We start from the raw sequence: 26,577 nt of genomic DNA, 5'->3' as shown, positions 1-26,577 counted from the left end.
TATGTTTTTGTGTATTAAAGGGTTTATTCTTAATGCACAGCGGTTTATCCTAGTACCAAACAATTTGAGGAGTTTGGGGTGTGTGTGTGGGTATACTTGCTTGAGGAAAAGGCAATTCTTCAACTCATATTGCTACAAAATTCCTTGTATTATGAAATAGTGGCTTTCATTTAAAAGTCATCTGAATTTTGTGTTTAGAAGGTGATAGTGACTTGTGATTTAATTTTCTTTGTACCAGGTTCACCCTGTCATGCTGTTGTATTTGTTAATTTTTGTGGTATCACAGTGTCAGAGATATCTTTGATACCATATAAACATATGGGAAGGCACTACCTTGGTTTCAGCTTGATGCAATGTTTGGAGTGAACCTTATGTGAAGTTCCCAATGCTATGGAGATGGATTATGCTTGCAAGTTTATGTAGCCTTGACATACGTGTGCATTTAACAAATCTTCCTTCCGAGTGTAATGCATAATCAAAGGACACAGTGCTACACGTTACCATCTTAGCTTCCAGCAACTTGCAGTGCACTTCTGTGCTAGGCTTTCCCCTTCCAAAAGAACGTGTCCAGGGCTGCAGGTCTGCTTATCTCTCAGTTTGGGCAATGCTTTGTTTGCTGATCTACTTCGTAGAAAACAGTGAATTTATTGTGAAACAATGCTCACGTGCACACAGAATTTGAGTTAAGCCGTGGTTAAATGAAGCTAGGGCCCTGAAGCCCATGGGGCTGGCCGGTTTTCTGTGGAAGGTCTACACTTCGCTTTCAGGTAGAGGTTGAACTGAAGGCAGCATGAATGTGGCTGCAGAGAACACGTGGCTGCATTGCCAAAAGCTCTTTTAAGTTCAGTCAAGGTTTTCCCCTTTGTGAAGTTTCTTCTTTTCTGGGGCAGGAAGAGACTGCAGCCGTTTATTGAACTACAGATAAACAAAGCTCGTTAACATCGGACCCTGGAATTGGTAGATTATTAACTCGGGGTACTGATATTTTTCCACTGAGGTCTTTGGGGCATTTCTGATGTATTCTCTTGTTAGAAAACCGATGCTTAAGGGGGTGAACCGAAGTCAAAACACCGGGGGCACCGGCAGCCCCGCAGACGACGCGGGCCACCCGCGACGTGGGCGTTTTACCCTGTGCACGATCATTGCCCACTGCGGCCCAGGGCGGGACACGCCATCCCGAGGAGGGGCCGTGGCTCCCGCTCGTACAGCCCCTCAGCCCAGGGCCCGAGGGACCGCCTCGCCTCGCCCCGCAGCCCAGGCCCGTCATGGCACTGGGCTGTGTGTATTATTATGAAAAAGAAAAAAAACAAACCTACTGAGCGGCGAGGCCTGGGGGCGCTCCCACCGAGGCTCCCGCCTTCCCACCGCCGGCCGGGCCTGCGGCTGCAGCCGGGGCGGAGCGGGGCGGGGAGGGCCGGGCCGCGCCTGCCTCCCTCCCTCCCTCCCACCGCCTGGCCGCCCGCCCCGCGGCGGGCAGAGCCGCCTGGGGCCGCGCCTGGCCGGGGCACCCCTGCCCGCGCTCCTGCCCGCCGCCCCCTGCCCTCGCACGCCATTTCCTGTGCTCCGTGTTTACTTCCCGGTTCAACCCCTTCACTGGGAGCGATCGGCGTTGCCGCCGCCGCCGCCTGCGGAGGGAGCGGGAGGTGAGGGGAGCGGCGGGGCGGGGCAGGGCGGGGCGGGGGCCGCCGTGCCGTGCCGTGCCGTGCCGTGCCGTGCCGTGCCGTGCCGTGCCGTGCCGTGCCGGTTCGGTCCGGTGCCCGCCGATCCCCGTGCTGAGCCATCCGCCTCTTCTCTTGCAGGTGTACCCAGAGCCGCGGACGGAGGGCGAGTGCCTGAGCAACATCCGCGAGTTCCTGCGGGGCTGCGGTGCCTCCCTCCGCCTGGAGGTGAGTCGGGGCGGGGGCGGGAGGGGTGATCGGGCTGGGGGTGCCCCGGCTCTATCCCCGGGGGTCGGGGTGTGTGTGTGTGTGGGGGGGGATGTCTCTGCCTCCCGCTGTCCGCCCGGCTCCGCGGGAGTCGGCGCTGCCCTCCCTTTGTGCCCGGGGCCGCGGGGGCGGCCGGTGGCGGGCGGCTGACAAGATGGTGGCGGCCGCCCCTCCCCTGGCTGCGGGCCCGGGGGGCGGCGGGGGAAGCCGGCGTTGCCCGTCTGGAGCTGCCTCTGCCGCCTCTCCGCTGCCCGGTGGGTCTCGGTGGCGGCGGTGCCCCGGCCGGGCCTCCGTCGCCGCGGGGTGGCTTGGCTGGCTGGCGGCGTGAGGGGGAAATGTGCGGTGCCGCCTGGAAGGGGCATGTAAGGGCCTGGCTTCTCCTCACCGAGCGCCGAGGGAGGGAGCGCCCCGTCCCTCCGTCAGTGTAGAGCGGGGAGATGCTGCTGGGGAGGGGTTTGTGCGGCTCCATTGCAGATAAAACCATGGCTTTTCTGTTCAAGCGGATTCTCGGTAATAAACCGATAAATTGTATCCGATTTATTTGTGAAACCGCTTCTGATGCGCCGGAGTTGGCTTATAGAAATTAAGTTGGTAACAACCAAATGAAATACTAATTAAAGAAAATGATAGGTGCTGTTTCTTCTGTTTAAATTTACATTACATAAAAGCCCAGCAAACTGCCATCTTTTCTGAACATGCGTTCGCGGGGTTGCAAATTAGGTAGTCATATATTACCAGTATATTTAGCTATAGCAAGTACATGCTGCTGTCGAGTTTACTTGGGGTGTGTGCGTGGGAAGGAACTGATGTGATTTAAAACCAGGTTGCAACTTCTCTGCATTGGAAAGTCAGGGGTATTCTAATTTCAGTTCTTAGAGACGCTTTTTTGGGTGGAAAAAATGGTTTCTAGTGCTTCTGAACTTAAATTAGTGAAGCATTGCCTTAATTAGTTCTCAGGTTCATACAGTGCCTCTGGTCCTGCCTGTAATTTTGCCAGGCAGTAACAGAATATCATTAAAAAGACTCAGATTGCTTTACTGAGGCCTCTAAACAGTAAAGTATCATTACTGAAATTAATGATACTTACAGGACTTGCATTTAATCTTAGGTTTCATCATAGGGAAAGATGAAAATTAAGACAGCTTTCAGCGCTGTTCTTTGTGAAATAAGACCTTGCATTCTTACCTGCTTTTCTCTTCTTTCGCCCCCCCCAATAGAGAATCTTCTAGGATTTGTTGGGAGACAAAAAACAAGTTAAATTCTAAAATAGTTAGAAACCAGGTTCTGGGGTGGACTTTGCATTATCTCAAGCATTTGTTTTTTCCTTAAAGCAGCTTTTTGTCTTTTCTAGGACTGCATTAAGGTTTTTAAGTTTTGAACATTTATGTGTGAAAGCTGATTGAAAATTCAAGTAGGCAACATGCATGAGCTAAAGAGAATGGGGGAGGGAGGCACTTTAAATCTCAATTCAGAAATAAACGGAGTGTTAAAGTAAAAGGGGGAAAAAATATCCTAAGTATCTTCCCCCCCCCCCCTCTCTTTGCTTACTTCCTACAACAGGTCTGTCATTAAGTGTGAATTTTTTTCAATCATGATGGTCTGGGAGTAGTCACACTGTTGCAGTTTGATCTCTCTTTTGTAGCTTCGGAAAGCATTTGTCAGCTCTTTTCCTCGGAGTGACAAGAAAGTGAAGAAAAATGATTAAAAGAAAAGATAATTTTGGTTTTGCTCTCAGAGCCTGAATATCTCTGGGCATAGTCAAATTGTTAACCTGGCCTCAGGGGCTTCTCAGCAAGATTGCCGGAAACTCCTTTCTTATGTGGAGGTAACTGGCTGCAGTAGCTTCCAGCTCAGCGTGTTGGAACAGGAATCACTCCCGAGCTACCAGAAGAGTTGAGAGGCTGGCAGGAAGGAGCACAAATGCTTGGGCTTATGGAGCCTCTTGTGTGTGTATTTACGGCATGTATGTTGGCCGTTCCCTGTTGTTTTCTCATTAATTTTTCCAACCCCCTAGCTGTGGCCAAATATGAGAGGAATAGCAACCTGGATTCAGCCAGCGAGTAGCTGGCAGAGGCCTCTTGGCTGTCCACTAATTCTGGGCCCTTTCTCTTGTCTTCTCTAACAAGGTGTGAGTCAGCCCTCATGGATCTCTCCCTTCCTTGCTGTGAGAACTGGGGAGATGCCATTGCTCCTCCGTGCAGCGTCTATGTAATGCTTCCTTAGTTATGATCAGATTTAGAGATTGAGCAGAGTGTGAAGCGCGTTTCTGGAAGCAGTGAAGGGGATATTTTCAGAGAGGGCAGATTAGCTAATAAAGAGTTAATGGTAAGTATAACTATTTGTCAAAGTGGTGGATGTGCATGGGATTCCTTAAATAGGAGAAACATTTGGGTAATGCAGGTATCGGAGGAACCTCTAGAGTGGTGCGGGGAGATGTGACCTTGTTTTGTGCACTGATGTGGTGCTTTTCCTAACAAATATTCCACGATGTGGAGTTTTGCATGGCTCTACAAGGGGCGTGCTTGAGCCTGACACTGAATCTGAGTTATATGTAGTTGGATCAGGTGATTGTGTGTAATTTTGTGAGTGTGGTAAAAACACAGTACTGGTTTGGTTAGCCTAGGTTCAGCATTGCACAAGCACTTTTTGCTCCCAGATGTGAACTCATCTTGGAACTAGTAGAGTTGTATTTTTATGAAACTGTGTTAGAGGTCCTTGCCTTGCTCTGGAGCTCTATATGGTTCCAGCTTTGGAGACTTTGTTATGGCATGTTTGAGATTTTGATAAACTGCTGTGGTTAATGGAAAGTTGCACAGCAGTAGGTGGCTTCTCTGGGATGCTCTCCTCTGTGGCATCCTTTTATTAGACAACATGATGACTGTTGTCATCCTACCCTAAAAATAAGGGGCGGAGGTGAAAAACTGTTGGTTTGGAAACGTTCTGGTGTCTGAAAGTTGTTGTTCTTCCTCTTGTTTCCCAGTAAGTTTGGGGTGTTAGAAAGATAATAGGATATTCAGAAAGGATATTTCAAATTCTAATGAGAAGGATTGCCATTCCTCAAAGGAAACTAGTGGCTCCCTTCCACCTCTCCCCAGTATTTTTTGATGTTTAAGTGTTGCAGAGCAAAAAGAGTACTTAATCTGGAGTTTGCAGTATTCCTTTGTAAGATCAAATCTGGGTTGGTAAAGCGGAGAAAACCTCAAGAAATAACCAGAAGAATGTTCTGCCAGTATTGTTTATTTAATTGTTTTTTTAAATACAGGTTGTTTGTATGCAGATACAGAGAGCTGAGACCTCGTAATGAAAAAATGTTCCTAAGATGTCAACCAGGGACTGAATTTGCAACTCCATATTGTTTTTCCTTTCTGGAAACTGTTAGTGTTTGCTTAGAATGATTGTAGTGTCAAGTAGTTTATTCTACTTTGAAGCTTCACTGCCTGTGATGAATGTCTATGTAGCTAGAAAGGACTGTAGAATAGCTGTCTACATTGTCAGTCCACAACTTACTGTGCGCTTTTTCCTTAGGCAGAGGATATTTGCTATATACTTCTCTTGCCGTTTTGGCTTTAAAGGCTGTTTTCCCCCACAGTTTTATCTTTGGGTGTGAGAAGAGTGACCGACTTTTCAAAACAGAATCCTAGACCGTTGTACAGGATGGACTCTGTTCTAGAAGAATATGTATAGTTGAGGTGGAACTAACTCACTGCGGGTATACAGTATCTTCCATGGAAATCTGGCAAAGAGACAAAACCAAAGTGATGGTCACAGAGCATTTGTTCCTATCTGAGCCCTAATAAGTTTTGCTTTAGTGATTATCTTGTACCTGGGTCATGTTACTCAGGTTTTGTTCTCTTGTGAAGGAGCTTCAGCTTCCTCAATATAACTCAGTCTTTCTTCATTCTTTGATCAGAGCTGCTTGACAGCTTGCAGGGCCAGAAAGAGGTCTGGAGAAATTGCTGTATAGTTCAACAGCAGAGAAGTTTGTTTGGGGATCAGTTAAATGTAGAATAATAAGCAAAAATAGGTTAATAGAAAACCATGTTAGTGTCTGTTTGAAGTGCAGAAATGCTTGATATATCCTGTGAACAATACCAACCTCTATGTGATCATATTCCTTGAGTGGTGTCTTGCAGCATTTTTCTGCTGGCTTTCATCATATAAAACAATACCAGCTTATCTGCAAGTATCTAATGTTAACAGGTTTCTTGAGCTCAAAAATGTTTTGTATTTCTAACTTTTATACTGATGGGAAAGATGGCAACTGGCTAATGGAAAAAGACAGACAAGCCACAGATCTGAGAACCTTTTTTGTACCTGCCAAGAGACCTGCTTGTCTCTGGGATTCAGGATGGTCATTTTTATTACAGAGGCAGCAATGCCAAAACCAGGATTTTATTTCTACAGTGAACTAACCAAAGAAGAAATAAAGCAAACCTGGCAGTCTTATGCAGTCTAAGAAGATCCTGTGTTTGTTTATTATTAACTCTGTTGTACAAGAAGGATTTGCCCTTAAGGTTCAGAACACTGCATGCAAATTTGGGAAATATAATTCATAGCTCTCAAGATTTAATCAAGATATACAAATGTCTATAAATATCTACAATACAGCTCTAGCCTCGAGGAAAAGTTTGCAGTGGGTACCAATGTCATTCTGTTAGACCAGCTAATCTTTTGAGAGCAAGCTTGCATGTCTGTCTTCTTCCCTCACACCCACTCACACCTCACACCCACCCGCCCACAGCAGTTCATCTATTAGGTGATGCTCCTTTTCTCTGAGCCTTGCATACTTTATATCATTAAGGCTACAATCCTACTACCATTGGGGCCTTGGAAAGGTATTCTGCAAGTTGGCTTTCAAAGACCTATTTGTATAACGGAAGTGTAAAGGTAAGCTGCTAGCGTGGATGGGCTTTAGATGACATCTGTTAGCGAATTAGGAATGACTAGGATTCTAGTGCTGAAGAGCTTTAGGCCAATCTTATGACGATGATGCAGAAATTCAATCACCCACGTACTCCTTTCAGCCCTTGGTCAGACTATCGTCTTTGTCTTGTCAAGAACAATATTTTCATTAGATTTGCTCTTGTTTTTATTCCAACAGAATGTCTTTCTAACCCAGAAGGTGTGCTGCCGAATGCTGTGGCTGAATGTCTTCATAATTCTTTGTTGTAAATGTTTTCTAGAATTTTTATGTTTTAAAGTTACCGTTCTTTGGTTACAGACCACACGTTTGAAGGTTTTATTTAGAGGATGACATCTTAGTGGTAAATTTTGCAAAAGGGAAAAACTGTACAAGGAAGTTATATCTTTTATTAAAGATATGTCTGCTGTATTCCTTCCCCCCCATATTTCTACTTGTTCACACAACTGCTCTGAACAGATCTATACTAGATCATATTTACAGCAAAATGCAGCATGTCACTGCAACTCCTTCTAAGACATGACTGCCCCCCAGCCCCCGGATTTCTATCCTTTTTCTTGTGTGTTAATATGCCAATTCTGAAAATTGGTATTTCATGCAGTTAGTTTCCAGCTCTTTTCTTTTTGTTCTGTTTTGCCCATCATATATAATAGAGAAGTACAGCCTGACTTGCATGATTGGAAGACCATGGTAGCACATCTTGGAACCTTTCTAAGACAGGAAGATGCTGTTACTTGACTATTTACGTTATTTTTATAGAATGGCTTCTTTTTAGGACGTGAGGGATTCTTAGGATGCAGAAAGTAGTAGTTAGTAGTCTAGGACTGTGACTATGTTTTGTGTGTTTACCAATTCTTTGTTTTCCCATTGAGAAGCCTTTGAATACTACTTTAAAGATGTCTTACAAATAGAATGGTGGAAAAATAGTCTTTTTTTTTTTTTTCCTTAAGGTCAAACCAGTTCCTCATCTTGTATACCATTAGTGTCATGGTAGGTGAGAAGGTGATACAGAGAGGCAGGAACATAAGGTATTAGGACAGGAGGGATGGTAGTATCAGCTGTTATAATAGTTTTACTCAGTAAAACAGTCTAAAACATGGATGTGCATGGTAGCATTTCAGATCCTTACACTGTTCACTGCTCACTTAAACCTTCCTTCTCTTCCCATGAGAATTTATTTCTTGTGGTTCTGCCAAGCTTGTTGCATCACCAGTAGTGTGGTATTGTGCTATCGCTTCTGACTGAAGTGACTCCAGTGGCTTTCATTAAATAGGAAGAATGCATCTTCTCAATGGAGGACATGTTCAGAAGCACCTGATGCTGAGTAATTTTTAAAAGACTTAAAAAAAGAAAAAGCTAGCAAATAACAATAGTGGATTACAAGTGTGTGGCTTTGTAAGGAATACTGTAACAAACATGGTTGGGGAATGTGCTGGTATTTTTTTGGCTACTTAAGGGCTATGTTCAATATTTCCCAAGTAAAAAATAATTCAGAAATTTTGAATTGGACCATAAATACTTTAATTCCTGCCAATTCTTTTGTGTTGCACGCTGGTGTGATACTTTGAACACAACAATATAAGTGAGTGTGCATGTACAGAGTCTGTCTGGCATGGCGAATCTACCACAGGTGCAGATCTGTTTGTCTTCACTGCATGGACTATACATGAGGACGAGTCTGACATGTCAAAATACATCCAAAATGCTTCAGTTGTGTCTTGGAGGTCAGTACGTTCGAGGTGAGTTGCCGTGACGTGCTGCACTTTGCTGTAAATGTTGTGTAGTATAGATAGATCTGTTCAGAGTAGTTTTGCGAACGAGTTGCTCTGTGGTTTGGGAGAGGCTTCTGTGTAACTGCTTCATTTGTGGCATTCATTTGGATCTTAAGAATAAAATAAACCTTCATCTAGCAATTAAAATGTATTGCACTATTAATCTAGAATGCACAGAAGATTTCAGCATTGTAGTCTTATGCTGAAATACAGCAAACTTTTAACAAAAGGGTTTCAGTGCTGCTTCGATAGGAGTTAATCATGTGAGGGAAAGCATGGAAACTGGGAAAACTGAGAGAAAATGGTGGGTAGAGGTGGCTGAAGGGGAGGAGGGTTTTGGGCAGAGCTTCTGAGTCTCTGAGGGGGGAAAAAAGGGAGAAGAGGCTGCTTGCTGACTTGCTGTTCTCCTGACTTGTCAGAGGAGTTCTTGCTCTCTCATTTCTTTAGCCCTCTCCTGCCCTCCAGCTCTTTGGTGTGAAGTGCAGTGAGTAAGGACTCATCTGCTGGCTTTCTGAAGGGTGAGAGCTGTGAGAGGAGGGACTTATGATTAGTCCTGAGTGAGGAGCGAGCTGTGCAGGGGTGGTGGGGATGTCGGGTGTGAAGACAGCTCTTGGGAGGAGAGCAGGTGAACTGCTCTGTCCTTCCTTGCAGGAGAGTGGCAGCAAGTATGGTAGGTTAGGTGGTGAGAGAGGGGAACGGAGACGGTGTTGGGGCAGTGTCGCACCTGCTGTGGGGCGAGTGCTGAGCAGTGAAGTGTGTTTCGGAAGGCAGGTCCGCGTACATGTTGGGGCCTGCCTGCCTTTTTCCTTCACAGAGGATGACTGTGGTCTTGTTAGTTGCTGTTGTGGTTTTTACGAATGACTTCTGAAGTTGGACTTCAGAAGTCTCGGCTGCCCTCCCCACAAACGCTTGTCTTGAATAATTTTGAAGACTTGTAAGAAACTTTTAACTAATAAATGTAAATGTAGTAGTAAATGTACTGAAAAGAGAAAGTAAGATAAAGCTTGCACTCTACAACTACACTTGTATGTACTGAACACCACTACCTTGTTGATAGGTGTCAGCTGGATTTCCCAAGCCTGTGCGTGTGACAGGGAGAACGGATGATGTACCTCCATACAGAGTGTGTTATAGGTGGTGGTATTCTGTGTGAAGAAAACTTGAGTACCTGCAGATCTAATCATGTGGCTTTGTATGTTTTTAACATGTGTTTTTGGACTAATAAGGTCCTCATGGCTGAAGTGCATCATGCACTATGTGAGATGGCAGTGCTTGGTCTCCACAGGAACTTGGGAAACTTTCTCCTTTTGTGACAACTGTGTTGCATCTCTTTGGCAAGTGGAGAACTCCAGCAGAATGGTTGCTGAGATGTGGACTACACAGAAGAGAGTAGCTCTTCAAAACAGGCTGCTGCTCATGTTTACTGTGATCTTGGCAGAATCTTGGTTTTATTTTACTTGGGACTTAAGAGTCAACATAAATCACTCAGTTATGTGAGAATGATGCAATGTCAAATCTAGGTCTTCTATGGCTTGCTCGGATTTCTTAAATGCTTCCAGCTTTGCAACTGTTTCTGACTTCTGCTTGCATGTAAATGTCTTGGCATGCGTGGGAAAGGTGATACGCGCTCTGCTGTGGAGAGGAGGTTTTAGAGACTTGATTTTGCTGGATTGTGTTGATGAAAGGAGTAAAGTGCCTTGCTTGCTTCCTCTAATTGAAAGGAAAAGGCATATTAGAATATGGTGATTTTAAAAAAGGAATTAATCTTATCTTACCGTGTTCAGCTGAATATCCAGATAGCTCTAGCTCTTGCATGTTTCAGCTTGAACCCTCTATTTTGCTGTAGTTAACTGTGTTCAGATATTTCATCAGATGCTGGGCTGGTCTTGTCAGTATTCCTGAGAGCTGGAGTCTGCCAGTGTGGGAAACACCATGTTTTTTTGACTCTGCTAGATATTTTCCAGGTCTCTACATCTTTCAGGAAATACTGAAAAATTCTAGGTAACAGAGAAAATAGTAGTGCTGCAAACATCAGACCCTTGTTACTGAAAATAACTGTGGTGCCTTAGTCCATTGCCTACCTGTCTGATGAAGCCAGCAGGATCCTAGCTGGTTGGGTAACTTGAGGGCAGGTGAGGAGGGAAACTCAGCTGTGTGGAAAAATGATGTGATGTTTCAGTAGGTGGCAGTCCTTCTCTGGATCAGTCCGGGGCCAGTGGTGAGCTTGGTGTCAGAGGGAGGCAGGGAGACAGGAAAAAATAGGGAGCAAAGTCTTTCTGCCAGTGCCATCTTGTGGGCCAAGCGCAAATACACTAGCCTGAGCACTGGTGGTGGCTTGGGAAGAAAAGGGGTGCTCCTTCTGGTGCAGGGTGGGTCTGCCTGCCTGGTGTCCTGAGGTGGCTCTGCCCCGCTGGCAGCCCTTGCTGGGGGGAGTGGGTAGAGCCTGTGTGCAGCAGAGCAACTGCCCTCTTCCCCTTTGGGGCCAGCGGGGAGGGGGTGAGGTGTTCCCGGTCTACCTGGTGCTTTCTGAAGGGCTGGGTCTGGAGGCTTGTATTTAGGAGATGAAATCCTGATTGATCCTTCTCCCCCAATAAATTTCAGCTGTTTATTTTTTTTTAAGCTGTTTTCAGACTTCCGTTTTTTTGACTGTTGTATATTTTGCGCAGCATAGAGTGCTGCTCTATTTCATCATCCAGTTGGCTACACTTCTTTGAATGAAGTGTTTAGAAACCATTAAGTAGCAGTTGCTTTTGAGTCCAATTTAGAAATGAAACATTAAAAACTGAGCCAAGCCCCTGCTCCAGTGCAAATCCTCAATGCTACTTGCCTCACCAGCCTTATGAAAGGTAGAGTGTAGTAGTGCAACTGTCTTAGGTGGTGAAGTAATAAAGGAAAAAATAGAGGGGGGGGGGGGGGGGAACCCAACAACAAATATGTGCCATTACTAGCTGGTGTACTTCTTGTTTGTGAAGGACCCTTCACAGATACTCTCCTGGTAGTGTTGAGTGATTTTTTTTTTTTTTTTAATACATGTTTTTAAAAATTTTTATTCCTCTGCCCCCCACTGTCTTATTTTCTATCCTCTATGCCTGACTTGTTTTCCTTGAGGAGGGCATTAGAGTGATTATCAGAGAGGACTAATGGTGGTTAGTGAGAATGTGGTGATGACATGCTTAATAGTTTTTTCCAGATATATACTTGTTAAGCATCTTGTGAAATTCCTGCCTGATCAAGCCTTCTCCCTGTGATGTCCACTCTTGCTTCACAAGAACCCCCAGGCTGTTTTGCGTGATGATTTTAGGGAATTATTAGCTGGAAGTGCCAGCAAAAGCAGTAGCTCTTGTCCTCTTAGGCTGGTACTGCTGAAAAACCAAACCATTGCCCTAACCTTAATTAAATTATCCCTCCCTTTTTTTCCCTGTTTTTTTCCCGTCTCTCTAAAAAGGGGCCTTAACTGGTTTGATTCCTTCAGGCAGATCACTCAGCAGATGAAAGTGGGGGGGGGAGTGTGAGGGGCATTTTTCTTTTAATTGCATTTGCAGTATTGGAACAAATTAAACAGTCCTCAATTTTCAGGGTGACTTAAATGTGCTGAGATTTCTTTCTAAATAGTGTTCTGAAAGCACTAACACTCCCTCTTCTCTTTTTTGCCCTTTTTTTTTTTTTTTTCCTGGGTCAAGTTCCCCTCTGAAAAATTTTAGGAACAGGGACTCTGGATGTCCTAGGGCAGAGTTTGAGTGCTGGTTAAAATGCTTTCCCCTCTCCCACCGCCTGGCAGTGACTGAGCACGGTGGAGCAGAGCTTCCCGGAGTGCTGAGCAGCTTCGCACATAGCTGTGCCCTAGGCACCTTCGTCTGGAGCCAGGAAAATGGAGTTGAATTGAAATATCCCACCATCAAGTATTTTTGTGTTTATTGGTGGTTCAGTGTAACATCAACTGGTGGTGAATTTAGGTGTAACAGAGGGAGCCGACTTAACTGGTCACTGCTGCCAAAAGAGGAGGTCTGCTCCCACCTTTGCTCTCCCCAGCCCTCCCTGCCATGGCCATTTCATCTTGTGCTGGTTCTTATGTGTGCCAGCTGGCTGAGTAAATCCACAGAAATCCAACCTCTTCCCTTCCTACCGTCTCAAAAAAAAAAAACCCCACCAACGCAAAAAAACGAACCGAAACACTCCACCATCAACGATAGAAAATTGTGTTTCCCCCAGGCCCACTGCTGATGTGATGGTGAGCCAGGTTGCCTCAGTGCAGGGTCTGAATGCCAAGGGTTGGTACAAGGGAGGAGTTAGGGACACCTGTTAGGAGCAGAATTGCAGATACCTGGATGGAATTTGAAATCCTGCTCCAATTTTCAAACAAGTTACTTTTGAGAACACTGTTGATGGGCAATTGCTCAAGCGTGTGTCTGTGTAAGAGGGAGGGGGGTTGGTCTGGTTGGTGGAGAAGCTGAAGAGTGTGTTAAGCTGTGGTAGCACCCTGGTTTAGCTTAGTGTGAGCTGCTGTGGAAGCACCCCTAGCCAGGCATCCACCAATTCAGCATTTGATGTTCCTTACAACTCTGGCAGTAAGCATGTACTGCCCAAGTATTATTTTAGCTTCACCTAGATGAGTTTACACTGTGTTTCATGTTTATTTTTAATGAAATATGAGCAGAAACACCCTTTGCTTTGATTTTAGATGAACTGCCAGACTCCTGGTTAGCTGTTCATTGCTTCCCTACTGGTCTCTGGTGTGTTAGATTTTTTTACTTCCAGTGTAACTGACCCCCTGAACTGTATCAGAGTGGATCAGTTGAGTGACTGTGGCACAAAGGACACAGTGGAGAAGGGAGGGGACTGGGACCTCCTCTTTTGGCAGCAACAACCCAATCTAAAATAAATAGACCTTTATTACTTTTCAGCTGGATCAGTCTATTCTTGAAACGTTTCGAGTTCGTTCAGTTAATACAAAGCAAAGAGACTGGGAGAGGGGGTGGAATTTAGCACACCCCATACCCCTCCCACTTGTTCACTTAATTAATGAATAAAAATTAGGTTTAAGAAAAAGTCAGTTCTTAATTTTAATATTTGTTAGCAGAAAGTGCCTAGAAGCAGTTTGGTTTAAATCAGTAGGCACAAATACTTCCTGTTTGTTACACTAACTGGTTTTCCATGCAAAGTGTGTTGAAATGTTTTCATTCTTGCATGTTCTGTATGTTTCTTAGCTACCTAGAGTGCCTTCAAAATGTACACTTTGCTTACCATGTTTTGTCTAAAAGCAGCCTCAGTGCAGAAATCATGACATAGCTCATCATTTTCTGTCAATTCTTTGTTCTTGTGTATGTTAAAGCATTTAAGTGTGTGGAGATAGGGTAATCTCCCACTTTTTCTTCCTAAAGATTGATACCCAATGTTTAGAAAAGTGCTTGAACTACAAATATGGGACAGGATAATCTATAGTAATCTAATCATTATTCAAATAGGCCATTTAAATCCACCCACCCCGCAGGTTTATGAGCGGTATAAAGAAAATTACAAGAAAATGCGTTTTCACATCCTTTGCCTTAGGCTAGTTCTTCACCCTTGTGTCACATGAACGTTTTGCAAAAGATAACTTTCATGTATAAATACAGCTAAAGTATTTTCTGTATTTGGCTGTTAAACTGAAAGAGCAATTCTTCATTGTTAAGATACAGTTGTTGTAATTAGCTGACTTTGATATTGTAAAATGCTGATAGTTAAATTGACCGCATCTAGGTATTATTTATGGCCTAAGTTAATTAGTTGGCTTGGAGGGCTTTGCAGCTTCGAAGATGCCTGTCAGTTTGATTTCTTTCCTGCCTGTTCTTGCTTATTATGATGGCTTATCTCTTAATTTTTTTGTTAATATTGCTTGCTAGAAGTATCTCATTTTCAAATGTCAGTGTATAATTCAGGATTAAGTGAATGATTTTAATTTTATTTATAGCTGTTGTCAGCAAATGAAGAAGAAAATAGAGATGTGCCTTTAGAGCAGTCCAAAAATCTCAAATCTCAGGGAAGTACTCTTTGAGCTAGAAATGACAGAATATTGTAACTTAAAATGCTGTGTTTTGTTTTTCCTAGAGCATGTAATTTGGGCTTGTTTTGCACAGATGTAAATAAATCAGGTTTTGTATTGGTTTAGCTGATCAAGTAGGTAAGTAGGGTACTTCTCATTGTCTGTATTATAAAAGCATTTTAGAACCAGAAAAACTGCAGACTATCTTTTGCGCACCATACTTTTCTCAATTCCATTTTTTGTGGGTGCTGCTAAGTCTTTGACCAAAGAAAAATTGTTATGATGAGACCAAAAAGCTTTATTGGGCTCCCTCTGTATGTGAATTGTGGTAATAGGTAATTGTTTGGTTTTCTTTAGGAACCTTGCCTGTTTTCAGCTGGAAGGCTCTTCCTTTGTTCATTGGATGGTCTCAGACTTTTCTTGGATTTGATTTAAGTCTTAGTTTGGAGGCAGAGTTAGTAGCTTCTGCATGGATGTTCTGTGGTGCTTTCCACAATAGGGTCAGATATTTACAAATTTTTTTTTAATTTGGTTTTAAGACTGTTTATGAAGGAGTGGTATTGTCCCTATTTCACAGTGCTTGAGTGCCAGGCTAAAGTGTAGTTTGACACAGCTCCCGTGGACCTCAGTTGCAGCTGCGAGTGCTAAACATGCTGCAGAGCGGACTGAAGCCAGGCTGTGGTCCTAGGGTAGCTCAAACCCATTGCGGCAGTGCAGCTCATGCTGTTGCTTGCATATTCCTTGCCCTTCCCTCTTCTAGCTCAGGTGTTTGTCACTCTGAGGTGAGGTGGTGCAGGGAGATGGGCTCATGGAAGTACCCTACTAATGTGCTCTCTTTTCCACTGAGTTGACTCACTGAGGGGGTCAGGTGGGAGCTGGGGCTGACACAAAGTGGGGGGATAGTTGCAGTGGTGCCTCAAACTCATTTAAATGCTTGTTTAACTCAAAGCCTTCATTTCTGAGCAGCTGAGGAGACAAAGGAGTGGATCAACTTGAATGAAATTAGATTACTTGTTTTGTAGTGATGTAGTAATGTTGTGGCAGATAGGGGGAATTAATTTCTCTGCTGTAGCTGTCAGCTGGCTTCACCATGAGGCACACAGTTTGCTGGCATCTTAACTGTGCCTTCTGATTTCTGCAGTAAATGACACGGACATCTAAAGGAGTAGGTTTTGTGAGCTTCTGGCTCAGTGGCAGTACTACTTCAGCACTGCCCACGGCTGCACCAGCCTCCTTGTTTTGCAAACTCAATACCTTTTGGAGCTAAAATGCAAACCAGGACCCATTTTCTGAAGTTGCTTTTAATCCAGGTAAGTGAAATGATTTGCCTGAGTAATGTGTAGAATGTGGTGGGTAGGAGGATGTCAGATATGGGAGAGATTTGGGGCTTGGGAAAATGCCCTTACAGGCAAATCCTTTTTTAAGGCTTCCTGATTGATTCTTTGACCGGCCTTGCCCTACATACTGAATGGGACAGATATCTTGAGGAAAGTGGTAGTAGTTGATTATTTTACAGTGAATATGCGGATCATCTTTAGGTGGTCCTAGATTTAAAGAAAGAAGGGGGGAGGGGAAGCTCCCTGTGGCAGCATGCTGCCGTGTGGGAGCAGAACTGCTGTGTCTCCTGCTCAGCCTCTGCACCTGAACTGTCAGTGTATCTGCTAGTGGTGGTAAGCTCATGCTTCTTCTTTGTGCCAATCTGGGAAGAGATGGGCACGTTCTCAACTGCTGCATTCTCTAAGTATTTGTTGATAGCAGAGGGATGACATGACTTGGCTTCTACATCAAGCTCCTGACAACTGTTTCTGTTTCTCCTTTCCTGTTCTCCCTTTCTTGTTGGCTTTGTTTTCTTGGGTTTTCAGTCCTGATCCTCCTTTTGGCACATTCTCACAAGTGATTTGCCTTGCTGTTTCCTCTCCTGTCATTCCTAACCTAGCATCAGCCATCTAGCCTGGATTTCTGAGGTCTCTGACACAAGTAAGTCAGTGTCATCTCTGCTCAAAGAGAAAGGTGTTTTTTTACCTGTTCCTGCTACTTACTGTAGACCAGCTCTGGTGCTGGTCAGGCTTCTGAAGCGGAGAACTACCCCAGCAAAAAAATGGATTGCCTTAGTCTTTACCCAATGCATTTTGTTACAGTGATGGGGGTGATGGGCTCAAAAACTGGTGGGAAAGAGAGGGTGTAACTTTGTAGCTGAGAGCATGGCTAAAGAGTGGGATTTCCAATTGCTGCAGTTCTCTGGAACACTATCCTTCCCTTCACTTGCTTTCAGCTCTGTCTCCTAGACCACAGCTAAAGTTAGTTATGGAGACTTCCTTTTACAATCAATAAGTCTCTCAGAGGATGATCTATGGTGGGTGGGATACGTATCCCTCTGGGGATACAAAAGGAGGCAGCATGGACCTAGGCAGCTGAAAGCCAGTTTCCTAAAATTAGGTGAAATTTAGCCTTGGTAAAGTTATTGTTCCACTGTGAGTTCTGAATCTAGCTTTTGTTTCACAGCATTTGAATTGGGCAGTTGCTTTCTCTTTGGAGGCTTCCTCTTTTGGCATTGGTGTCTGAACTGTGTTGAGACCTCCAGCAAGTATTCTGCTCCGTGCTTTGCAAGAGGACTCCTATGTGAATCTGTGACATGCTCTGTCTGCCCTAAGCATGTGTATAGACTAGTTTAAAGAAGAAATGAACAAAATGAAGCCAATGGATCTTAAGCTGGTCAAAATTGGGTGGACTTTTTTTTTTTTTCCCCGTAGGGGACAATTTCTGGTACATTTTGGAAAGAAATTTTGATAGGGTAGAGAGCCTTTAGAAATTCTGCTCCAAAGCAAAGGGAGATGATAGTTTAAAGATTTGGATTTCCTAAAGTTGAATTCTGGCAAACATTGTTTTCTCAGTGTCATTTCTGGATAGGGAAGTGCTGTACAAAATAGTGATAATGATAAAGTGAAGCATGAGGCACATGCACTACATGAAAAATGCTAGTCCAAATGTTTGAAATTTAGGAAAGTTTAAGAGAAAATAAAAGATCTGATAATGGGAAGTGTTAGTATTGACAGGGCTACCAGGTTCTGGTCCTGCAGATTGCTGGTCTGCAGTAAAGCCTGTCAGCAATCTACTGGTGTCTCCTCCAGGAGACTTAACTGTTGGGGTGATGTTGTTCTGTAGTGCTCAGCCCTTCAAATAGGGTCTTGGTGGTTTTGCTTTGCTACTGAAAGTCCTGGAGCTGGATTGAATTCCGCCTAATTGCTGCCTGTAATTGCTCTGAAGCTTGAGTCTGTTCTTGGTAGTAGTTAAGGCAGGTCTCATCAAGGAGTGTCCTCGCTGCCTACTGAATACTAGTAATTTCACTAGATAAACTACCCAAGCAAAATAATTATATTTTCATGGCAGTGTCTACCCTCAGGTAACTGTGGTGATGCTTGAAGTGAGGTACATTGAGGTTTGTTTGAAACAATCCTGATTTTAATATTAAGGCAACCTTTTCATCTTTGTATGTTTCTTTTGCTTCTGTAGAATATGGAGGCTTTGTAGTCCTAAAGAGGAAGCCTCAGGTGCCCTTCCTGCAAATTAATGAAGGACATGAAATTCCCCTCGCAACATGAAACTCTCTCCTCCTTTTTTCCCTGCCTTTTAAAAATAGTCTTTTCAAGGGAATTTATGCAAGGAGACGCAGCCTGCATTTTGAGGCAGTGAGCTTGTTTGACAGTTGGAGAATTTCTTGATCGAACAGCTTGCCGAGAGCACAGCTGCTCATCTGCTGTCTTGGTTTGGAAGAGATTTGGACAGAATACCTTGGGCAGCAGTTGGGTCAGCAGGGTGGCACAAGGGACCGTCTTGTGTTGGAAGCCACAACAGTTTTGCTTTTGGACTGCATAGGTTAAATTGTTCAGAAAGCACTAGGATCACGGAGTTTAGGGTGGTGAGTTGCCACGAAGCAGAACTTGCATTGCTTTGGTATGATCCAGATGTTATGTTATGGGTTTATTTGAAGCATGTTGTAGTAACTCCATTTTAAAAGATGGCGTGAATTTAGAGATTATGGTGTGAATGTCTGTCTGGAAGGAACTGCTTTTGTAGCTGGTAAAAGATATTGTGGAAGCTACTGCTGCATGCTTTAAGAGCAATCTTCATAGCTGGATTTATTTTCTGGGTACCCTAAAACTAATTATGTTGCAGGATGCTAAATACAAGGAGTATTTACTGTACATGTATTGCTTTATCAGGTGTGTGCTATTGGGCAACATGCCAATCTTTGTACAAAATAAGGCAGGCTATTCTAGAAGCCTTGCAAAGGCTTGTGTAAAACAAATTTGGCTTGACAGACTGATTGTACAAAACAAGCATTTTCAGTCTGTTCTAAAAAACAAATGAGAAGTGCTTTTTAATAGTTATTTTATGGGTCAAATTTGTCTAAAAACTGTATGTTTGCTTTCAGAGCTACTGTTGTTACTTCAAGAGGTTAAAAAGTCTATTCACTTGGAATTGTTTGCTAGGAACTGTGATCTGTTGGAAAACTCCAATATCGTCCTAACTTCTTGTTTGTTATCTTTGCATTATGTTTCTTGAAATGTATCTGAAAGGGTTTCTTAACCTGTAGAAGAACTTAAATTCTTTTTTCAGAACACAAGTCACCTTCTTGATGATGCCTTCCGTAAAGATAACACATTTGTGGCTCCGACTTCTTCAGAGAATGTTGGTGGAGATTTTTAAGCAATTCCACTTTGTTGGAACCACATCTTTGTCTTCTAAATGCTTCTGGAGCATCCTAGTGGAAAGATTTGCTTGATTTTTTCAACCTATTTCTAGAACAGTACATTTAGTCCATTATTTTTAATTTCATTTCTTCCTGCTTGTAGCATCTGGTGTCACTTGTTTTTCATGTGAGAGGAAACAGCAGGACTTTGGAAAGCAGCGTTTGCAAACATTTCTTAATTGGGAAAGAGGATGATACACCTTGCAGGAGAGGTCTGGATTAGCCAGAGATGCATAAAATACAGTACAGAAAATTAACATTTTATCACTGTTCCAGATACAGGGAACAAATGTGGTATGCACATGGAAGCTCTTGTGCTTCTGAACAGGTATGGATAGCTTTTTAGCTGTTGTGTTTCCTAAGAACAAAGTCTTGCTGTAATTGTTTTCTGTGTCACGTTGCTCTGCATTGTTGCAGTCCTCATCTGGATTAGAAACTGTGGCAGTTGAGCCCTGCTCTGAGAGCAACCCCGCAGTGCACAAACAGCTCTCAGTGCCAGCTTGATGGCTTCAGAGCACTTTCACTGTTTCCTATTCTCAGGCAAGGGAGAAGCCTTTGCTTTTATTTGATCAGTTTAAGACGCTATCTGCAGTAGGTTTTTAGATGCATGATAGAGCGGGAAGCCTGGTAACCTCTTATCTTTAGGTCATAGGCTGTATTTTTGGGTGTGGTTAGACACACGGGAAAGTTCTCCCCTCTTCTGCAGCAAAGTTAGGTGTAAGTAGCCATTATGTGCCTTTGCTTTAAGAAGCAAGGGGAATGAGAGTGTATCACCTTGGGCACTGCTTGATGTGATGCCTGCTTTTGCCATGCGCAGGGCACCTTGGTGGGGTTTTTTGTGTGTATTGAACTTCTCTGAGGCTGGATCTTTACAATCATTGCCCTAGTTACTGCTTTTAACACACGACCTTCTAGTTTTCTTTTTCTTTTATTCAGTTGGGAACTTTATGCTGCATTGGCATTTTCTATGTTAATACATCAGTATCTTTTGCAGACTTCATCTCTTGTAGAAGTTAGGTTAAGTGCAGTATGGCTCTGGTAATAACAGGATATCTACTCTGGTCTCACAGCTGAAATGTTGAGGTCTTAAGACTGGTGTTATGCACTTCAGTGACCTCAGCAGGAGTTTCACATGGGGTTTTTTTGGGAGTGTTGTAATGGAGATCACAGTCTGAAAAGGGTCTGTATGTGCTCTGACTTTGGCTTGTTCTGAGACTTGTGCTAAACGGCACAGTGTTATAGCCATTTATAATGCCTTTACAGCGATATCTGTGGTGAGTTGTGTTTCTGAGGATATTGTAGCTCCTTGTGATTTGGTTGGTATCCTTTCTTCTTAAAGTGTTATGTAAATGACAGTTTCAGTTTTAAGTGCTTCCCTGTAGGGGTTTCAGTTACACTTGGAAGCCTTATCCTTAACTCCGCATACTTAATTTGCGTCTCAGAAAATCGTGACCCTCCCACAGAAGTCTCATTAGTATCAACTGTCTCAATTCCACAGTATCAACTGTGAAGACAGGTCAGCATAATAATCCATAATTTTTTCTTCTAGACTGAGGCTGTTTTTGTGGTATTTAAATAGCAAAGATTAAGTGGGGGGAAAAAACGCCCACATGTTAATATACCGCATTAAATTTTTATAACAAAATGTTATTGCTGTTCTGTGCCTAACTTCAACATATTGATACAGTGGTATATGGAGCTGTTTCTTCTTGCTAGTGTCTTTGCTAGCATTTAAACCTAGACATAATTAATAGCTACTTTTGAAATGGTGCAAAGTTCACATTAGTGTTTAAGTGGTGCATTTTGTGATAATAGCATTACGGCATTTGCATTTCTTAATGGTGAATATGGTTTGTTGCACACTTTCTGCTGTAGCTGGGAGGGCTGCCCTTGTGAAGGGAAATCCCCATAGTCCATAGTCTTTAGACACAGCCCTGCCACTTCCCGGTGTCAGATCTGCAGACTGCAGTTGCAGAGCCAGTTGTTTCAGTGAGCTGATTTTATGGAAAACTAAGGCTGAACAGCTTCCTGTAGCTGAGCTGACTCACTGCTTGATTACCCCGTGGCCACGTTCCCACACTGGGGAGGTGTGTGGGGTATATCTGTGGGAGGCGTTGAGTCAGCATTGCCCCTTTGGGTAACAGGGTGCAGTTGCACTGACCTAAGTAAAATGTTTTCTCAAATTTCTGGCAGGTAATTGCTGTCATTATAATATTTCTGCATCTTCCAATATTACTATTCAGTTGCTTAACTCAGCTTTTAAATCCTTTATTGTAAAATGGAGTCTGGTGCATGGTTTTGAGAATTTGGGAAGTAAAGGCTAATTATTGCTGCTCAAGCAGTGTTTTACTGAGGGGTTTTCCCTGTAGTGACTAGGTTAGCATAACAAACTTTTTTGCCTAACTTGGCTTTGGAGATTAAAAAATGTAGGAATAGTTTTATGGTCTTTAATGACCTAAGGGGGACTATGCAAGTTCAGATCAAAGGTCTGTTTACCTTGTTATTCTGTGAGATAAGGGTCTGTAATAGATGTCTAGGAAAAAGAGTGTAAAAAACGGTGAAAATACAGCATGACACTTTCTGTTAAATCTTCCCAGCTTCTGACAGTCCATAGCTAAGGAGCTTCTTGAGGAGTCAGGAATGGTATCTGTATCACTGAGTATTTAACAGCTCAATGGACCTCCTTCTAATGGCTTTTTTTAAAATAGCTTTCCAAAGCTATTTTGAACTTTTTTTTACCTTCACAGCATCCTGTGGCAGTAAGTTCCAGGGTTAAATTATGTGTTTTATAAAAACTTCCTTTTGTTTGTTCAGCTGTTGCAGCTGGTGGGTGACTTTGTTCTTGTGTTATGGATCTTCTCCGTGCTATACATGACTTCATACAGCACTAGTGTACTTTGCTACATCCCATATTCTCTTTCCAAGATGAACACTTGTAGTTTATTTACTTTTTCCTTGTATGAAATCCATTGCATTCATTTAGTTGGTTTAAACAGCATACATCTCTGTACCTTCTTTTATAGTATCGTGGTGGATGAGAGCTGTATTTAAGTTACAGAGATACTGTGGAAATAACAAAAGCCATCTGTTTGTCTCTTCTCATTTTCCAGTATTGTTTTTCTTGGACTTCATGAGCTGGTTGATCCTTGATCTGAAGTTGTTAGCTGGCTGTCATCTTCTACTTGTCAGTGGGAATAGCTAATTTAAAACTCATTTTTATGCAAGTATAATGATGAGGTTTGGGTGTTCTATTATTTTGAGTGAGAGCAGTTTGTCCATTTGTTAGCACTGGATTTCACCTGCCACAAATATTTCGTCATCCACAAGATCATATAGTAGCTGTTTGCGATGAGTTCAAGTTTTGACTACCTTGAATTATTTTGTATCCTCAAGAAACAAAGTTCACTCTTCATGCCTTTTGTGAAATCATGTGTACATTGTGTTGAGTAGTGTGCCTCCTAAGTCAGGTCTCTGAGATGCTTTTGATACTCTGTTTGTAGTGAAAACCAGTCACTTGTGTATAGCTGTTGTTTCTTAATTCTTGAGCACTTCTGAATCTTTAAGAGGAGCCTTCTAGCTCATATTAATTTTGTTTAAAACAAAAACAGCCATTGATGAGGTGCCTTTTCAGAGGGTATTCAGATACTATGTGTTAACTGGACTACCCTATGTTTGTGGTTAATTGCTTCAAGGAGTGTAGATGCATTTTGGAAAGATTACCTCCTTCTACCAAAGCAAGGTTAATTCTTTTCTATTTTCATATTTATGCAAACCCCACAAATTCTGTTCTTTGATACCTTTTATCAATTTACCAGGCTTAGGCATTTGCTTCACTGGTCTGTAGTTCTCTGGCTCTTTTCACTTCTTTCCTTCCTTGATCTTTAAAGTCTTGGTTCATGTCTGCTGCCTTCCATTCCTCTGCTACTGAGGCTGTGCTAAGTACTGTGTTGCACACTATAGTTAAAACTTCAATTTAATATCTGAGTTCTTTGAACTGACAGGTATCATGTAGTCCTGGCAAATCACAAAGATACTGTGCTTGGTCATTCTCTCTGACTGTGTTGCAAGTCGTAGCATTGAGTTTAATTATATTTATAGCAATGCCCAGGAGAAATGCTGTATTTAAAGGAAATGGAATAGTCTGTCATTTCAAGACTTTAGCAGAAGTTGTTACAAGAAAAGGGAGGAACGGAGTCCATGTGAGTTGCAGATGTAGTGACTCTTCTGCTGACAGAAGAGTTGAGTATCTGAGGTTGATAGGGTCTTAGTAATGGGTGGCATGGAGAAAGTGGGAAGGTTGTTCTCTGTTTCTCCTTGCACAGAAGCTAAGCGCCACTTGGAGAAAGCAAGCAATTGTCAAGGTCATAACAAATGAAAGGAAGTGATTTTTCACACTGAGCTGTGCAAATAATTTCTGTGGGTTTTGTAAAAGTTGAAATTCCATGGGTTACAGAAGTGACTAGAGAAGTCTAAAAAATGCATTTAAGGCTTTAAATGCAGATGGTCCCTGAGATACAAACCATTGGAAGAACACCTTGGTTAAGTATTACTATGTAATATTTGCCTTTCTATATTCTTCCTTATTGGCAACTCTTAGATGAAGGTTTTAGGGCTGGATAGGCTGCATTGATTTTTTTTCTTGAGTGCCTGTCCTAATTCCACAGGTGGCATCCCTGGATGCTGCTTGGAGGAGCGTATGGCCCTCTGCTAGAAATCTTTATTGTCAAGAGGAGCAGCTTTAACTCCTGGGTTCTGCTGCATGAGCAGCAGTTACATTAGCAAAAGAGCTCACACTGAAATGATCTTTGCCAGTCACTGAACTGTTGCAACTTGTAAAAGCACATGGCAGCATACCTGAGTCTTCATCAGAAGGTCCCAAGCTCTGGTGCCTGTGGACAGACATTCCTGACTATACAGGGCATCACCTACCACAGGCATGGGCTCATCGGCATTAGCTGGCTGCACAGAGGTGATAGGAATAGGTCATCTCCATATGGGTATGTACCATTGATCAGATGACGGCTGAAGCTTGCTCTGTACAGCGTCTGCTGTGGAAATCCAGGACCTACCTCTGCATCAGGATGCCAGATCAGTGCCCAGGCAGCACTGGTGAGGTAGTATGTGTTGCAAGTGAGAGGCTGGATTTAGGACTCTCTTTTGTGAACGTTGGAGTGTGAGCGGTTGTATTTTGGAGAGGACATTGAAGTTAGGGCATCTGCAATGGGGAATGTGATGGCAATAAGGCTAGAAGAATCCTGGACCATGTTGATGGGAATATTTAGGAGAAAAGGAGGAATTGAGATAGACTGTTGGGCCTGGCTGCTCATAGCAGTGCCTCTAGCTGCCCTTGCAAGCTTGGTTACCCACGCCCATCATACAGCCTGTCAGCTGATGAACCAGCACTATAAAACTTGCAATAGCTCATTTCTTGGAAAAGTTATCTTCATGTATTTCAGATTGTGTCCCCAGGCATTACTATGAATAAGCAAAATTGGTGTGGATTTCATTTTTGTTGTTGCTTGTAACCTGCTAGAGGCCATCTTTTATTAATATTTGGAATGTGGAAATTTTTATAGATATTCCCATAAACTGTAAGTTGGAATTTCTTACAGAAACTTATTACTGAACATCAGCATGATGCCGGATGTTTGGGGTGGGGGCAGATTGCAGCTAAGTTGTGTGGTGGGTTTTTTTGGTGTTTTTTTTGTTTTTTTTTTTTCCCCCCACAGTTGGAAAATATCTGAACAACAGTGATGTTTCCCAGCACCTCAAGTGAATCTTTTTCCCTTGACAGACAAGATATTTCTCTCCTGCACGTTGGCTCAGGTGCTAATTTTGTCCAGTACTGAACTGGTTTTGCTTGTGAAACTTGCAACAAACTTCCTGCTTCTTGCTGGATTAATTTTCTGCCAGTTCAGCTGCTAGAACTGAATTGCTGTAGGGGTTTAGTGACCCCCTGAGTGAAAGGAGTGTGAGGCAGTGTGGGAGATTTCCCTCCTGAAAGCTTGCCCTGGTTTGTGGGCTTGTGAATTCTGAGCAAGAATGGTTTACCTAGACCTGTCCCATGTGTCTTGTCCCTATGTGTCTGCCTCACCCTTCATAGGGATGACTTGGCTGCTGGCCTGGCAACTGCTGAATGCCCTCAAGTTACAGACTGTTGTGTTAAATTGGCTTTGGTTTTCTGTCTTCCTTGCCCGAAGATGCTGGGCCCTGTGGCTGCCCTACTGCTGCTTGGGCAGGTCCACCAACCCCCACAACAGGAGGAATGGTTGGTCCCCAAAGCAGGTGGTGGTGAGACCTGTCCATGCTTCCTGGATAAAGTCCTGTGCCTGCTCTTTCAGAAGGGGTTTTAGAAATGGTGAAGGATCCTGGATCGCATTATTGCAGGTACTGGGAAGAGAGCGATCCAGCCCGAGGCTTCTTTTTAACAGTATTTGTACTGGCTGAAATTAAAATGCTAAGCTGTGAATCAAAAACGGTTTGCTTGGGAGGAGATGTAGCTCAGGGGGTGTGCATGCAGTTTTGTGCTCCTCAGTGAATTTTTAAAATGGAAGTATTGAAATTAATTTACTCATCTAATTGAAACCTGAAATCTTGGTTTTGGTGGCTTGTTCATTTCTGCTAACTATTTCGGAATTACTTTTTTCCAGTTGGTGATTCTAAATGAAAGCTTCAACAGGCTATATGGAAATTCAGTAAGCCTTTATTCTTAATTTTTGGCACTTTCCACAGTATATTCAGGAAGCAATTGAGATTTCTGATAATTCCCTTCTTAACAGAAGGGTGTAACACTCCTTTTTTCTTTTTCTTTTTCTTTTTTCCTCTTTCTTGCATTTCTATTATCTTTTCCCCTCTCCCACTTTTTTCCACATGTCTAATCATGCTTAGTCAAATTCTGACCCATGCCAGAAATCTCAAAATATCAATTCCCCCTCAGTTTTTCTCCTCCAGCTACTAATACGTATTTAATGCTACAAGCATTTTCCTGTTTCTTCTGTGAACATGTTTATTTTAAAAGTGTGTGTGCTCACGACAATAGGAGACTCCGAAGCATGCTGGTAAGTAGTAGGTGAAATAGTGTGTTTGAGGTCAGTGGGGCTGTTTTTGTGGCTCGTGCTTTGTGTGTAGTTCGTTCTCCATTGATGCTGAATGTGTGCATCATCTGATCATTTGGCTGTATGCATTTGTTC

General features: G+C 43.1%; 1 protein-coding gene across 4 annotated transcripts in view; it reads left to right on the top strand.

Annotated features, from left to right (window-relative positions):
- Positions 1–26,577, top strand: part of ARHGEF7 (Rho guanine nucleotide exchange factor 7) — a 128,281-nt gene that overhangs the window by 14,947 nt on the left and 86,757 nt on the right. For 2 of the 4 annotated variants that reach the window (XM_074815281.1, XM_074815280.1), the window contains exon 2: positions 1,800–1,886. In XM_074815281.1, coding sequence (XP_074671382.1) covers positions 1,800–1,886 — 87 coding nt within the window. Of the gene's footprint in view, positions 1–1,389; positions 1,644–1,799; positions 1,887–4,134; positions 4,251–26,577 lie in introns of those variants that run through there. The other 2 variants (XM_074815284.1, XM_074815283.1) reach the window with 2 other exon arrangements.

This window comes from Strix aluco, chromosome 2 (assembly GCF_031877795.1).
Source record: "Strix aluco isolate bStrAlu1 chromosome 2, bStrAlu1.hap1, whole genome shotgun sequence".
Taxonomy (NCBI): Eukaryota; Metazoa; Chordata; class Aves; order Strigiformes; family Strigidae; genus Strix; species Strix aluco.
The sequence above is the reverse complement of the archived record's forward strand: the minus strand, read 5'-3'. Positions and strand labels throughout refer to the sequence as shown.